The sequence below is a fragment of the Cyphomyrmex costatus genome, unplaced genomic scaffold (genome assembly GCF_001594065.2).
Source record: "Cyphomyrmex costatus isolate MS0001 unplaced genomic scaffold, Ccosl1.0 scaffold122, whole genome shotgun sequence".
NCBI classification, from domain to species: Eukaryota; Metazoa; Arthropoda; class Insecta; order Hymenoptera; family Formicidae; genus Cyphomyrmex; species Cyphomyrmex costatus.
Genome location: NW_017275196.1, coordinates 605,275 through 619,278, shown reverse-complemented (window position 1 = coordinate 619,278; position 14,004 = coordinate 605,275). Strand labels below are relative to the sequence as shown.

Genomic DNA, 14,004 nt, shown 5'->3' with positions numbered 1-14,004 from the left:
TTGCAGCAAAATACTATCTTTTTTAATTGACGCGAATTTTAAGATCTTTTGTTTATAATTAGCCCATTCTTCAACAGTCTCTGTATGAGATGTGTGTATATGATGTGTTCTCGCATCTTCCATTGATTTACGAAGATGCGACACTGTCGTAATCGTTGCTTCAAGGTTCTTTTGCTTTCTCTTCACTCTCTCGTAATATGTCTCAGAATGTTTTTTGTCTTTCCGCGACATCTTATAATTCATCAGATCAGCTCGAGAGCTTGGATTTAAAAAGTATGTAAATTTCGCTAGATGATCCGTCTTGGTATCGCCTCTTCTCTCTCTATCTTTCTTCAAGACTCTATAATTATTGTCATTGACAGTTCCACTGGAATTCTTCGAGCGGTTGGAACGCCGAATTCCTCTATCTGGTCTGAGAGGATGCAGGCTAGTTTTAATGAAGTAAGCGTCCTCAACCTTCTCCACGCTGACAAACTCTTCCTCACCCTCGTCGAGTTCTTGGATATGCCAATGCTGAATCAAGTCCATCGGCCGAATCCATCCAGCTTCTCCACCGATACGATCGTGATGAGTGACGCGGCAAGTATTGGATGTTGATGTATGAGCATGCAACGCATTCGAGGTCGCGGAAGTAGCTTTAAGAGAAGTAACAGCAGTGATAGTAGAGGCCACGGTTTTAGCGGTGGTGATAGAAGTAGAGGTAGAGGAATGATCAGGTAGGAGCGAATGGTGCAGGTCGCACGAACTGTCATGCAAGCGGTATCTCGTGATTATGGCTGCTTCATCACCTCGGCTGGAAGTCACCGACGACGTTGTCGAGGCGGCGGTGCTGGCCGCCCGGTGATCCTCGGAGGACCTGGCGGTCCTCGAGGCGCCTGTGCCCCGCGGTGGCACCGGAGGTGGGATCTTGCCGGACGGCACCAGGTTTGGGTTCGGCGGACTCGCCGCGCTTCTACCCTTCAGTACGGCCGGGTAACTCGTGATCTTGACTGTGGGGGCGGCCCCGGGCGGATGCTCGTGATGTGGACCTTGACCGGCGGCTAAGGTCAATGGGGGCGGACTCAGCGGGCCGGCGGCAAGGTTAACCGGGGTGGAGGTGGCAATCGGCACCGAGGCCGCCACGTTCGTCGCGCTGATCGCAGGATCGGACGGGCTAACTGCTGCAGTGGTCGTTCAAGGTAGAGTTCGAGGCCATCCAAGGGTTCAACGAGGGAGTCGCGTGTGCCGCGTCGCGATGGCGCGGGATGGGAAGACAGAGAGAAAGACAGGCGAAAAGAGAGAAACAGAGAAGCCGAATGAGAGAAGTCGAATGATTGGAGAACCGTGCAACGTTGATTCTTCTCTGGTTGATTCATTTTACACGAGTGGTCCACGAGAGCGATATTTTATACATATCGCAATAACACACGTACGTTCGTAATTATAAATAAGTTCGTGACCGCAGTGTAATATGTAAAGTTTTAAATTTTATCTTATGATTATTACATAATGATGTAATAAACAATATCTCTTTGGTAACGTTCTCGCGATTCACGCATGCGTCGAATTTACGTTGCACAGTTCAAAAAAATTACTTGCAATTCTAATTAAAGCGATAAATGACACATGATTTACTACAAATATTGTTGCAATACGGAGTTAATTAAATTACTTTCAATTCATTAACTTTAACATCTTTAATTTTAAATATCAATTTTTTAAACTATGTCAGAGAACAATTTATGCACAAATCCTCAAAATTTTTACTCATGTTTACTATTTTTAAATAAACAAAGTACCGCGACATTCATGTTTTCTGAGTGCAACATCCTTTCAAAAGATAATGGTACATTTTCGCGACATCGCGACGCAATCTTGAAAATAATTTCAAACGATAATAAATAACTGTACATTATGAGAAAAACTGATCGTATGAGACTCACCGGCCTTCGTAGGTGATGTAGCATGCATTGTCGAACCTCCAGTTGCCGCCACCGCTAAACCACCATATAACACCATGTACCATTACCGTACTGTGATACGTATATCCAGCTCTTAATTGGACAGAGAAACTCACCAGGGATTTCGAGAGTATCCGAAAACGCGGAAGCCATTCATCAGTGCCGAAAGCGCGTTACAAGTACAAGATGCCTCAGTAGCAATTTATTGACAATATATTAATTAAACGATTAAACGTTGGAAATATATTGAACCAATATTTGGGCAATATTGTGCCAATAATTGTGCTATTAAGATAATCTCATATTCGGCGTCATGAAATCTCTTTGTCGTAGGGTTTGAAACGATGTGAGACAGCAACGACAGAATTATCGACGCTGCACAAAAATATGCGCTTCATATTTGCAATTCTGCCAAATTATTTCCGATAAAATTGTAGGAGTTATTTTCACATATCTACAGCATCAAACGACTCATCTGCGATTGTCATTCAAACCCTGCTTCATCATTGGGTATGCAACGTTCCTTCAAGCGTTTCATTTGCAGCGAAGCACGATAAAAGCAAACCCCATCGAAATCGCGGTACCAGTTTCTCTGTCACATCTCGTTGGCCGATAAAGTCCCGAGGCAGAACCCGAGGATTCGAGCGAGGGACGTTTATGTGGCAAGGAAACAAAACGATTGACGGACATTCGTGATATAAAAAGCTGTATACATTATAGGATAGTGAACCAATCGATTATGGAAATACAAGGAGAGATGAAGTGAGAAGGATCGCGCGAGGTGCAGAGGAGTGTATCAGTGAAATCATTTTTTGCCAGGTAAAAAATATATAAATTTAAAAGAGTATAAAACGCAGCAATTTCTCTCTCTCTCTGTGTTTATGTACAATATATAATTCTGCGTTTAATATTTACACTGATTTTACCGTTTGTCCGTCGCTGACGGTGGCTTGAGCCCGTGCGAGATATGGATATATACAGACTTACATTTCTGATGATAAAATTCTCTAAACTTTTGATTCATTAATAAGAGAAAAACGTGAGATTGAATATCGGTTTCTTTACAAGGTGCGCCTTTGTGGTGCGAATTATTAAAATCTACTAAACAATTACAGATTATAATAAATGTACATACGCTCTTCATGTGTGTAGTGAAGTATCCACAGGGAGTCAACGTGGAGCAAGGAACTGGGAGATCGGATAGGATCGGATGGAACTTCACCTAGAATTCTCGATGTCTTCGCATATCGGTATTGTTGTGAATGCTTTAGAAGCAGGTAACGTGGGAATGCCGCAACTAAGTTTATTGCACTGATCGCTGTGCCTGGCTACAGTGAAATTCAGCGCAAAGCTAATGATAGAACCGTGAGAAAACCGTTCTGTCGAAATCTTCGGCACGATTTTCGGAATTCACGTCCAAACCTCTAATCGCGATGCTTTGTTTCGTTAATTTATTTTACTTAGAATCGGACGTTATACTTTATTTCTATCATTACAATTTATTATTTTAAACGCGCTGAAGATGAATATTAAAAATATCCAGTTACTAAAAAACGAAATAATTAATTACGGTCTGTTACTGATGATGTTCCGAAAACCGAACAATTTTTCGCGTGATATCATGAACAAGCGTAGAGAATTTTTGAATGATAGTAAATTGGGAAAAATCATTTGAGTTTGAAAGAAACGCATTTGACTCACCAGTTGAATCAAAGTCACCCTCTAGTGGCCTCAGTGGTCTGCTTATACTTTTCCTTTTCGACGGGGAATGCTTCAAGGCTGCAACATAAAGTATGCAATGTTATAATTTCTTGCGCGAGCTGTGAGAACTAGGTAAATTAATTTTTAAAAACCATTGTAAAAATTATGCGTGTTAATTACGCCTGTCAAAAGGGCTCAAAACGCTATAAAAGCCGATATCAGCAAAGGTCAGAGGACATTTTATTGTCTTTGTCTCGTTAATTTACTTTATTTTATAAAAATATCATGGACTTAATTGTTAGTAGAATATCATAAACCGGATATTATTCAATTTTTACAATAATTAATGTATGTAAAATAGTTTCTGCTTTGCTGCATTGCAATATAATTACGATGAGTTCTGAAGAAAATTACAAAAAGATATAAAAATACACAAACTAAAATCGCAATCTATCTATACGTATTTATCTATTTATTAATTCTAATTTAAAAAAGACAAATTTTTATACATATTGCGATAATTAATATAAGCATAATTTTAACTTTAATATACTTAACTTTTCTATTTGAATAATAAATCTTACTATAACACCGTATTTACCAAGCCTGTGTATAAATTTAGTTTTTTTCTTAGCTTATGACTATATACTATTCTACTATTTATTAATAAATTCTAAACTATAGTACGTATATGTACTTATTGTATAAAAATACTTATATTTTACTAATCGCAGGCATAGAATATCTAACATATATTGTGAATAAATATAGTCAAGCGGACAACATCCAATAGCCTCGCTTGTTTTTAAGCGAAAACTTTCTTCACGATTAGCAATTGTCACCTGAATGTGCTACGTTTTACTCCATGCCTAATTAATTACACAGAAAAAGAATATACGTACATGAGATAATTGTGCTGGAATTTGTAGAAATACCTTTTATGCATACGTAACAACTAGATTTCATTGTAAATTGCGCAGACGTTTATCTATTAATTTATCGGTCCGTGCTGTGATTATAGGGCATGTCTAGGCTAAACTAATTGCTGCACGATACCAAATGTGATCAGACAAGTTTAGGATTGTAGAGTTCATAGATGAAAAAATTAAGTGGAACACGCTGAGTAAAACATAATTACTAAAATTTTTAAGTAGTTCATCTTTCTGTGAGTTGTGGAAAAATATAGTGTAGAGAGAGGATTAAGAGTTCATCATCTATAACTAGTATAGATGCTATTCTTGGATTGAGAAACGACCTAGATTTATATAAAAATTCTTGAGCTGTGTTGCAAAATGTATGTCAGAAAAACAGAGAACGGAAATATGTGCGAAGAGTGATAAAAAAATACATGTATCAGGCATACGATTCTCATAAGCAAAAGCGACAAAATTAGAAATAAGAAACACACTCACAAAGATGTTCGAAAGATTCATTTGCATAATTCTGCTGCTTAATTTCACTTAATTTGCTTAACAAATATTTTCAGTATAAACATTCAAGTTTAAAAAAATTGTGTTAGTGAACAGACATAAAAAATTGTGTTTAAAGTTTTAGTGTGTAAAAAATATATTCGTATTGTAAAATGTAAAACAAGCTTCTCATATGTATATAGTGTAATTGATTTTTCCAAATAGATTAATCTTGCATTTCTTTCAATTTTAATTCATCGAGTAAAAAAATACATAAATAAACACGTAACATTTTAGAATATAATAAATATAATATCATCTTATCTTTTTGAATATATCACATGCAAAGAAATATAACGTTAATTTTGTAAATTATTTTTACAATTATATATATATATATATATTTTAAAACAATTACTCCAATTTTTCCAAAAATTGTGATAGACAAAAGTCATAATAGCTTTTATCTGTTCAATGCAAAATTGTGTGTACATAAAAAGTGAAATAAATCCACATATTGTAAAATCAATGAAAGAGCATGAGAAAAACAAATCATTCATAAGAAGAAATACATATACAGGCAGTGGATCTTGTGAAAACAAACATACATACATTCGTACAAAAATGGACAGATGGACACACACATAGACAGAGTTACCTATATAGCTGGTGACGAGGTTACGGAATTTGCGGTGATTCCCCTTAATCTCAGGCAGGTCCACTTTTGGTATTCAATTTTCGAGTTTCGATCGGTAGCAGGTCAGATGAGGTCATTGGGGGTTGACACGAAAAGAAGAGAGTGCACGGGACACAGAGAAACATTAACATTTAGCTAATGCCGCTTATAATATGATTATGTATATCGAATCATTGAACGAATAATAAAATTATAGGGACTGCCGAGAATAGATAGAAACATTAAAAAAAGCTAGGGTACACTTAACTAAACATGTATAAAATTTGAAATACAAAGCGATCTTGAGCTTGTATTTCTTTTCTGTACTCGGATAGGAAAAAATAATATCATAGATACCGTTCCAAGTTATTATCCGAATAGATCAATTGAATCTTGTTGCATTCGAAGATTTATGCGACTCAAGTTACTGCTGTTTCAATGATGTTTTAACGTATAATAATTTACACTAATTATACATGACTTTCCCTAAGTTTGGGCTGTCAATTGTAATTTGTTTAGTCGTATTGTATAATAAAGTATAAGTGATAAGTGATCAACCAAAACGCAAACGTACATAACACAACAAACACATTGCACGATACAATATTATAAGACAATATACAAAGTGTAACCCGCTGATGGTGCAAAAAACTTAATATGAATAACAAGTACATGGGAATATATGTTATAATAAGAAATAACGTCAATAATGATGGTAATAGTACTAGTATAGCAAAAGTAATGATATAGTAACAGTAATAGCATTAGTAGTAATAGTAACAGTACAGTAACAGTAGTAGTAATAATCTAATAATAGTAAAAGTAGTAATGGTAATACTAGTAGTAGTAGTAGTAGTAGTAGTAGTAATAGTACAGTAAGTTATAAAAGTGTACGGGTGGGCTCATAAATGAAATGAAGTTGTAAACAGCGAAAATGTTTATTGTAAAATATATAAATATGTACAATGGTGCCCACGTTCAGTCAATAGCTGAATATTTTTACAATAAAAAAAATTCTACTTCTACCGACTATTCTCGCTCTCACACTCTCGCACTCTTTTTCTAATTAATCTCGTACACCCACGCGGTCCTATGTTTGCTCCTATTGCCAAAAATATATACGTTCAACATTATTTATATATCGCAGAGATTCTTCTACAGATATATAGATCGCACAAAATTAACTAGCATCTCTATAAAAAGTCTTTGTGAAAAAATTATGCTGTTTTTTTTCTTTTTAGAACAGTTTAAATAAATTACTTGAATGCTGGGATGTATTTCGTGCGTTCTATTATATCTTTATTATTAATAAGCTCTAATGAATGAAAATATATCAATGATTGCTTTGGCGCATCGATAAAATAGAAACTTTTCTTATCAAGATTTATTTATCTTTGACATTAAAAAAATTTTTATACAAAATTTTGGCACATGATATTTATTGATCAAAAATCTAAACGATAGAAATCGTAAGTGTGATAATCTGTATACTAACAGATGCATACATATCTTCAGCTATAATATAGACTATATCAAGACAAAGTTATTAATAAGCAAACAAAATTTGTTTCTAGCTTTTATATAACATTTATATAACATTACAAATTTTGTTTCAAGATAATTATTTTTTTTAAATATGACTATGAATAAAATCTAATATATAAGAATGCTAATGGAAGTCAAGATTAATAATATCGATATATAAAAAATACTCAGCTATATCTGTGGACACCAGTGATTGGTAATTCACTATTTCTTTTTTAATAAATATCAAAAAAACTGTGTATCGAAAGAAAAAATATGAAATGCAGTAAGGTTGAACTTAAAAACAAAAATTATCATAAATTATAGAAAAATTATATATAATAAAATATACAAACGTGTATTGTGTTAGCAATTAGTTACACCAAAACAAAACCCAAAAATGATCAATTGACACATAAACCCAAAATATATCTTATTCACAGCATTGATTTGAAACGAATGCAGGTATCCGAAAAACTCTGTTTTGGATCGGATTGAATTCTATTGATATCGCATTCGTTGAGATAAAAAGCGTATTATTCTTATTTTACAAATAATTTTAATGCATGATATTTCATTAACTTGCGCAAGGCACTGATAGATGAATAAAATTCGAATATGATCATGATATTGATGCAAGCATCACGTTTAGATAATTTTCGGATATCCGCACAGTATTTGTCGCATTCTCTGCAGTCACTCGAATATCTTATAACGCTATTATAATCGTTAGAACATTTTTCTGGACGGCTAAATCTGTGATGAAACCTGTTAGGACAAAATTGAGTCGCTGACTTGCGCTTTGAACACTCTTAAAATACAAATAACTAGAGTATTAAAACTGGCATCGCTTGTGTCAATCCTGACAATAGTAATACGAGTAAAATGTTTGTGGAAGCTAATATTCTGTTGTCTTTCCTAAATATTCTAATTCGTTAATAAATTTGTTACACGCTAAATAAAAAAATATGTAACTATACAAGTAAATTAAGTAAACGAGTTTTGTAGCAAATTGTAACAAGAATAAAAATATGTTTCTAGCTTACGGCTTACTGCTGTCTATGAGGATTGATATATGCTTTTTAAGTAACAATATAAGTATCTTACTAATATTATATCATTTTAACACTATACATATATATATTGTAAGTACCAATTTTGAGCTTCATTAGTAATAAACTTTTGTCCTATTCTCATTTTTCGTCTCGTTAAATGTTTAAAATACATCTCAAATGCCTCAATACAATTCGATAGCATTGTATATGATTGAATCACAATATCGCAATATCGTTATTATAAATAAAAACAATATTGACTTTCAATTTAAACATCTCTTAATGACTAATTTTCCTATATTTAAAGCTAATATTTATTTTTTACCTTTGTGAAAATTCAATTATCTTTTGTCTAATGTGCACTTAATTAATATAATTAACCAAAACAATAGCTATCGAATAGGTAAGTAAGCGTGAAATTACTCATAAATTAGCGAGTTTTGCTGAGTGTAATCTTGTAGTCAAACTTGTTAGGACAGGTTGATTCGGATGGTACTTACGTGATGGTATTTTCTTAAATACTGTCTTGGCCATAAAATCCTGAAAACGTTGCGCATAAAATCCTGGCCGGTGCACTGACACGGTGTCCTTAGAAAGTAAGAACATTTCTTCTATATTAACAATAGGACATTGAGACCAAAAGGAGGTTAAAGAGTGTATGCTAATTAAATTATAAAAGGAAATCTATAAATTCACGCGCGCGCATGTGTGTTAGATATATGTCACTTACCCCATCATGTATCATCGATTTCCACGTATGTTCCAGTTTCTTTTTCAGCCTGTAGCTTTGCAAAATGTCGATAATTCCAAGGAATAATAAAAGACGTTCACCACGCGCGTTTCTGGCGGGAATGCCACCTGAACTGTTAGGAACATAAAAATGGAATTTATTATGAATATATTAATATATTCATGTAAGAGTTAAATGTATCATCCTTACGGTACATCATCCTCTTCATCTATTGGTTCACTCTCAGCCTGAATACTTTCCATCGCTGTACTGTGAGCAACCAACCTTTGCCGATTTATACTGCGTGATCGATTTAAAGCAGCAGCGCCTATTCTATCTTCTCTTTGTTTTTCTCTCTCAGATTGAATGAATCCGTCACTTTCGCCACCCATTTCATCAATTTCTTCATCGGCACTTGCCGATAATCTTTGTTCTTGCTATAATATATTATGTATATGTATAGTATGTATGTAAGGACAAATATATACTGACATTTACGTGATATGAAAAATGTCACATGATATTTACAGCTTTTTCTTTTGCAGCCTGATCAAGATTATGGATTCCAACAAGTAAAGAATAATCCATAATTTTGAAACTTTCTAATACACGACAATCCCGTTGAATAGTTTTTACTAGCGCACCATATGTATCGGCTTCTAAAAAGATACCCTCTGGATGATGTTCTATAAAATCCAGGTCTTTATATGTTGGTGAAGACTTCGAACGTTCTGTTTTCGATGCCTAGAATTTTTAATATATATAACGTAATCATAAAATTATATATGTCGAAATATGATACTTATTAATAAATATTCGTATAAAATATTACAAACCTTTCTTTTGTATGTAGACCCTTTTAAATCATATTTTTGATGCAATTTTACAAATGAAGGTAAAAGATTATTCATAGCAACTAATCTAACGTTTTTACTATTACATCGATAGCAGTACAATCCAAAAAACTTTGGCAATAACGTTCTTGGATTCTGATTTAGATTCTGCAGGAGATAATATTGTTGTTATAAAAACAGTTTTTTTTGTGTTAAAAATAATATTATGTCGTGTAATTATCTATTTCTAGAAGATACCATGTAATATCCTGGAAGTAGAGTTTGCAAAAACTCTCCTTCTTTGTGTTGAACAGTCTTTATGATGAATTCATCATCATCCGTTAGATAAAAGATACTCCCACTGGCGCCAGGATTTGATAATTCACGTAATGGTGCACTACACATTGACATCTAAAAATGTAAATTTTATTATTAGTACATAACATTGTAATTTATACAGAAAAAAATTTCAGAGATTTGTTTACCAAAAAATCATCCGGTTGAATGCCAAAGAGATCTCTAAAATAACGAAATGCAATAGGTGCATAATTCTTAAATTTAAACTCCGAGAAATGATGGGCTGGAGTATGATTTGATCCTTCACTAGGAAAGTTCGTTGTTTCCACCGTCATAAAGTCTTGCATTAATAAATCACGTTCCGGTTTACTTGCAAGACCACCAACAGCATGCTGTATACCCAATTGAATAGATCCCATAATTTGTGTCGTTTGAATCTATATAAAATAAATAAAAAATATATTTTTAATTAATCTCATAAAGATATGAAATTACAAATATCATTAATTTTAATTTAATAAGGTTATTAAGCCTGCAATATTAATATAAAAAAAAGACAGTAACGTCTCATGCTATTAAATAGAGAAAGTCTAATCTCTCTAGCAATAAGCTTATATCAAGTGATTGAATCAGTAAATACATGTGTAGCTGATCATCACTCTCATTGATAGCTGAATAAGAAAAGTAGCTTATCTCTTTTATTAAATATCAAAAGACCTTACCACTCATACTGCTAAACATAATATAGTATAAGCTTATTAAGTCTTTCTCTTTCATTTAATAATACTCTTTTAACTTTGATTACAAAGCGAAAAATCTGAAGAAACTATGTATTAGAAGTGCTACACTGGCATTCTTCCCATACCTTCTTATATGTAATTTCACCTCCCACTCCAACTCTTCGATGCCCAATCTTCCTCTCTCGTTCCGATTTGTTTCTTGATACCCCCACAGGGATCTTGCCACCTGTCGTACCATGTTGTATTATTGAGTTCTGCAAAGATAATTGATAGTACATAACACATTCTTGTTACCACCGAACATATACTCCAGGAAAATAGTTTCACTTTGAATAATAACAATTCAATGCAATCTGAAATGCGCGCGGCGAGGATTTATATGATATGTAACAAGTTATATGTGTGTTCCGGCTGACTCGCATTACGCAAGGTCTCAGTATATACATATCACAAACTATCTGTGTTGCAGTATTTAGCACTATACGGAGGAAATACCGAAGATGTCTCCGGTTACACACAATTCACATAAATGATTATAAGAACTAAGAAGAAAAAGGGATTCATAGACGTGACTTCGTTGTGATATAGATATTCGCTGCGATTGGTCATACATTTTGCAAAAATATGTGATTATCAAAGTATGATATCCGCGATAATAGTTTACGTGCAACAGTGTTTTAAATATATATATATATATACTTTTCTTGTCTGTGTTTTTACACGTGTCTCGTAAGCCGTAATAACAAGAATAGATCGCAAATTCGAGAACTCGTTTTGCGCACAATTTGACTCCTTCGCAAGCGTGCAAGAATTGATCCCGGACGCTGGAGTGTAAATTATCCATGACGAGCAGATCTGTACGTCGTACAAAAATAGAAATGATTTCGCGAGTAAACTTAGGACATATCTGGCGCGACTGGTTGTAAATAGAAGATTAAAGAAATCTTATATTATGGTCGATGTTGATCTATTTCGAATTAATTCAAAAGATATCAAGCAATTTGCTTGATCCAGATTATTATCTCCATTTCCATCTTATCTTACGCGCTTGGCATGAATTTTATTTGGAAGGTATAATAATACACGATCGCGCATTGAATGTATTTATAGAATAAAAATAAAATAGAAAGCATATATATATATGCATATATATATATATATATGTAATCGCGATTAGTAAGTACAATATGAATGTGGATCCGTGTAAAAATGGAGCGTTAATGGAAATAATTAAAAAATGATAAAATGTCTATTACGAATCAAAACGACTTTTTCGTAGATGCTTCCTTTTTAAAATTATTCGAGAAGTAAAAGTTTGGCAAGTCTATATGAAATATTATTAATCATTTATAAGAAAACAAAGGGAGATATGCATGGCATAAAATTAAAAAAGATATAACAGAATACAAAGGATTTTGTCTGAAACTCGTAGTGAATGAACGTAGTTCTTTAAATTACTAAATCAATAATGAAATTATTATTTACGAATTGACTTTTGACATGTGCGCACAAAGATATATGTATGAGTATTTCCATTTATATGATTACATAAATTGCTAATAATTATTTAAATATTAGGTCATTAAAGTCTAATAAAATATTCAAATAAAATCAATTTTATCGTTTATAACTGAAACACGGGCATTTTCGGGCAATATTGTAAAAGTAGCATTTATTTAGTCAAGGAAAAATCGATACTTACATCAAATGCTGTTATTTTCTCTCCGGTCAACTTATCTGTAAAAAAAAAAAACAAAGGCATTTTAGTTATATCGCATAATGTAATGTACCTACCTACACCTATACGTATTTTGATAACAGCGCTCGAGTTAGATAACGTGATGAAATTCCGTAGAAAAATATAAAAAACATACAACAAATAAAATTTCGTAGAATTAAATGCTCTTCTTATCAATAAAATAATAATAAACAATTCAATTTGTCATATAGATTTTGAAAAAACTAAAAAATATGTGATAATAAAAATTAAAATTTTACGTACGAATTTTGTTAAATAATTAAGTAAGAATTAGATATTATTTTATATAAACACCCCCTGGTATAATAAATAAAGAAATATAATAAAGAAAGAAAAAATATTTTTTATTAGAGATTTTTCCAAAATATTTGTTTTAGAAACGTACGTATATACGAATATCTTAGCGCCGAGACATTATCGTGTCTCCTGATAATACAAGTAGCATTGATATGTATAAAACAACTTTTAAGTATACTTCAAGAAAATGAATTAGATATTAGAAATAGTGTGAGACGTTTCACCGACATTTTTATATACGATTGATTCGCTGAAGTGAGATTGCTTCTTTTATAATTCAACATGTATGTGTCATAGTAACTATTAGAATTTCAAAAATATTTACAGTTTTCTGACATTCTTACATATTGATAAAATTTATTGCATCTCTGCTTTTCTATATTTTTATTAAAAAAGCAACATTGTTTGTATGAATTATGTAATACATCATCTTACGTAACACAATTTCTCGTATTTACAATTCATTAATTTTCATAAAAAAATGGGCATATTAATGTTTTTATTACAATAAAAAGATGTGTGTGAGAAAGAAGAGACACACTAAATAGCATCTTTCTCACATATCTATCTTTTGAAATAATGGTTTTTTGCAATAAAGCATTAAAAAATACGAAGTTATTTTTAAAGCTGAAAAGTTCCCAGAATAAGAGTCATTGATAGATTTATTGATAACGAATGACAAATTGTTCATCATTTCAAATGAATTTTGAATTAGCTAATTATACTACGAACAATATCCAGCTTGATATAACAGAAAAAGCGACACGTGTACGTGCGAGGAAATAGCGGTTTACGATATCGAGTGAAAAAGGCCCCTGGGATGGCACAGTCTGTAGAATAAGGGTACAACGAGTCAAGATGTCCTTACTTAGCCTTCTATTTTTAACCCTCGTCTCCCGTTGTGAGCTCGTGATTCAAACGCGTGCAGTGATTTTTGTTCGGCTGAAAAACTTTTTTTTTTCAACATCAAAAAGTGCAAAAAACAACGCCAGTAACAGTATCATCACCAAAATAGATCATCAATGAATTTTTCAAAGCTACGC

The 14,004-nt window shown here is 32.9% G+C and overlaps 1 protein-coding gene across 11 annotated transcripts in view; it reads right to left on the bottom strand.

Moving 5' to 3' along the window:
* PIP5K59B (Phosphatidylinositol 4-phosphate 5-kinase 59B) overlaps positions 1-14,004 on the bottom strand; it is a 32,451-nt gene that overhangs the window by 14,485 nt on the left and 3,962 nt on the right. For 4 of the 11 annotated variants that reach the window (XM_018548191.1, XM_018548134.1, XM_018548150.1 and 1 more), the window contains exons 2-14: positions 12,608-12,642; positions 11,031-11,159; positions 10,354-10,602; positions 10,127-10,279; positions 9,872-10,036; positions 9,564-9,779; positions 9,246-9,472; positions 9,036-9,168; positions 8,806-8,893; positions 5,709-5,771; positions 3,642-3,719; positions 1,923-1,976; positions 789-1,160 (exon numbers count right to left, since the gene is read on the bottom strand). In XM_018548191.1, the coding sequence (XP_018403693.1) occupies positions 789-1,160; positions 1,923-1,976; positions 3,642-3,719; positions 5,709-5,771; positions 8,806-8,893; positions 9,036-9,168; positions 9,246-9,472; positions 9,564-9,779; positions 9,872-10,036; positions 10,127-10,279; positions 10,354-10,602; positions 11,031-11,159; positions 12,608-12,642 (1,962 nt within the window). The remainder of the gene's footprint in view (positions 1-788; positions 1,161-1,922; positions 1,977-3,641; positions 3,720-5,708; positions 5,772-8,805; positions 8,894-9,035; positions 9,169-9,245; positions 9,473-9,563; positions 9,780-9,871; positions 10,037-10,126; positions 10,280-10,353; positions 10,603-11,030; positions 11,160-12,607; positions 12,643-14,004) is intronic. The other 7 variants (XM_018548142.1, XM_018548158.1, XM_018548198.1 and 4 more) reach the window with 6 other exon arrangements.